This window comes from Argentina silus (assembly GCF_951799395.1).
Source record: "Argentina silus genome assembly, chromosome: 19".
Lineage (NCBI taxonomy): Eukaryota > Metazoa > Chordata > Actinopteri > Argentiniformes > Argentinidae > Argentina > Argentina silus.
This window is the reverse complement of record NC_139673.1, coordinates 923,285-925,784: the sequence shown is the minus strand read 5'-3', so window position 1 is coordinate 925,784 and position 2,500 is coordinate 923,285. Positions and strand designations below refer to the sequence as shown.

The following is a 2,500-nucleotide window of genomic DNA, read 5'->3' as shown; positions in this document are numbered from 1 at the left end:
GACACTTTTGGTGGTTAACCCTAGATACTGTTATATACTAGTTAACCCTACATACTGTTATATACTAGTTAACCCTACTGTTATATACTAGTTAACCCTAGATACTGTTATATACTAGTTAACCCTACTGTTATATACTAGTTAACCCTACTGTTATATACTAGTTAACCCTACTGTTATATACTAGTTAACCCTACTGTTATATACTAGTTAACCCTACTGTTATATACTAGTTAACCCTACTGTTATATACTAGTTAACCCTACATACTGTTATATACTAGTTAACCCTAGATACTGTTATATACTAGTTAACCCTACTGTTATATACTAGTTAACCCTACTGTTATATACTAGTTAACCCTACTGTTATATACTAGTTAACCCTACATACTGTTATATACTAGTTAACCCTACTGTTATATACTAGTTAACCCTACTGTTATATACTAGTTAACCCTACTGTTATATACTAGTTAACCCTACATACTGTTATATACTAGTTAACCCTACTGTTATATACTAGTTAACCCTACTGTTATATACTAGTTAACCCTACATACTGTTATATACTAGTTAACCCTAGATACACTGGGACCTACATGTACTGTATCTTAGCTGTGAAGTCATACCTGCGATGATCGTGATGGATCATTGTTTCTCTTACTGAAGACAGATGTAAGAGCGTACGAGAAATGACTCAAATATAAACGCAACGTAAAGTAGACGTAAAAACCTAAAAAAAATAAAAATAAAAATAAAAATCCTTCTTCTAGCATTGTGACTGCCTATGGCCTCTGGCCCGAGCATAGATTACTTTATCTTATGATGACTGATGGATAGATGATTCACTTAATAAAACAAATGTATTTGTTGTAAGTCGCTTTGGATAAAGGCGTCTGCTAAATGCCATAAATGTAAAATGTAAATGTAGACATCTACCATTTCCCATTTTTCCTCATCTGCCATTCCTCCCCCTGTCCTCTAGGTGGCAGTAATGGCGGCCCGCAGCCCCCGCCGCCCCAGCCGGACCTGCGGATGCGGAGGCAGCACTCGTCAGACAGCGTCAGCAGCATCGCCAGCGCCACCAGCCACTCCAGCGTCGGGTCCAACATGGACGCCGACGCCAAGAACAAGAAGAGGAACAAGAAGAACTGGGTAGGTTAGACACACACACACACACACACACACACACACAGAAGCACACACGCGCATGCAAGTGAACACACACACGCACACACACATGCTCGTACACACACACACGCACATACACACACACACACACACACACGCTCGCACACACACACACAAAAACACACACACACACACACACACACACACAGACACACATTCAGTTAACATGGTTGATTTAACAACTTCTAAAGGTTCTTGTTGATGTGTTGCTTTGTCTCTGCTTGAGTCCTCTCTCTACTGTATACGTGTTTATGTTTATGTGTTTATGTGTTTATGCGTGCGTGCGTGCGTGCGTGCGTGCGTGCGTGTGTGTGTGTCCATCTCACACTCTGGGGTCTCTCCTCCTCAGGCGTCCTGCACGGGGTCTCAGGTGAATCTCCTCCCCTTGTAGACTCACCTCTAGTCACATGTCTCCCGCCCCCCTCATATCGACCAACCACATAGCTCCGTGTGTAGCCCAGTAACCAATCAGAAGCTTGTGTCATTTGTGGTTACCCGGTAACATAGCAACCAACCTGCAGATGGTTTTGGTAGAGAGAAGTAGAGATATAGATATCTTCTCATAGTTGATATTAGGTTGGTACTAGTTAATAAATTAAGTTAACATTTTGTGTGTCTTCTTGCTCCTTGTTGCTGAAAGATGGTGTCTTGCACCGGAAGGACAGGTGGAGAAGATAATGTATGCTATCCAGCTCCTCTTGACCTATAATAGATCGTCTTTAAGTCAATGTCTGTACTCTGTAAGCAACAAAATAGAGTTATCTGCTCAATGTTATTTGATCCAACAAAAGATATCCTAGAAACTAATTTGGTCCAAACTATTTTGTTGCGTACATGTCTTAATAAGCTAGTTATGGCTGTTGGGGCTGCTTGAACGTAACATGTGGTTGTTGCTATAGCTACTGTAGTTGTTTTGCTGTTGCTATAGCTACTGTAGCTTGTCTCCTGTTGCTATAGCTACTGTAGTTAGTCTGCTTGGGCTCCATTCCATTCTGATTGTACTGCATTCCTACAGAGACGTTCCCATCGTCCGTTTCACCCAGCAGGAATCTAAATGGAATTGACCTCAACTGTCATTGTGTTGCTGTATATTTAGACCTGACAGGTCCTGTACAGATCAGTCATTTCTGCTCCTCTGCTTCCCCATAGACCTATACTGAAGAGGCCTTGTTGCTGTTCCATAGACTTATACTGAAGAGGCCTTGTTGCTGTTCCATAGACTTATACTGAAGAGGCCTTGTTGCTGTTGAATAGACTGAAGAGGCCTTGTTGCTGTTGAATAGACTTATACTGAAGAGGCCTTGTTG

The 2,500-nt window shown here is 41.5% G+C and overlaps 1 protein-coding gene across 1 annotated transcript in view; it reads left to right on the top strand.

The window, feature by feature from the left end:
• The window catches only part of nav2a (neuron navigator 2a), a gene marked incomplete at its 5' end in the record, with an annotated part of 61,889 nt that overhangs the window by 52,366 nt on the left and 7,023 nt on the right, over positions 1-2,500 (top strand). Inside the window, 1 exon segment of the mRNA XM_083690811.1 lies at positions 988-1,157. Within this exon segment, the coding sequence (XP_083546937.1) occupies positions 988-1,157 (170 nt within the window).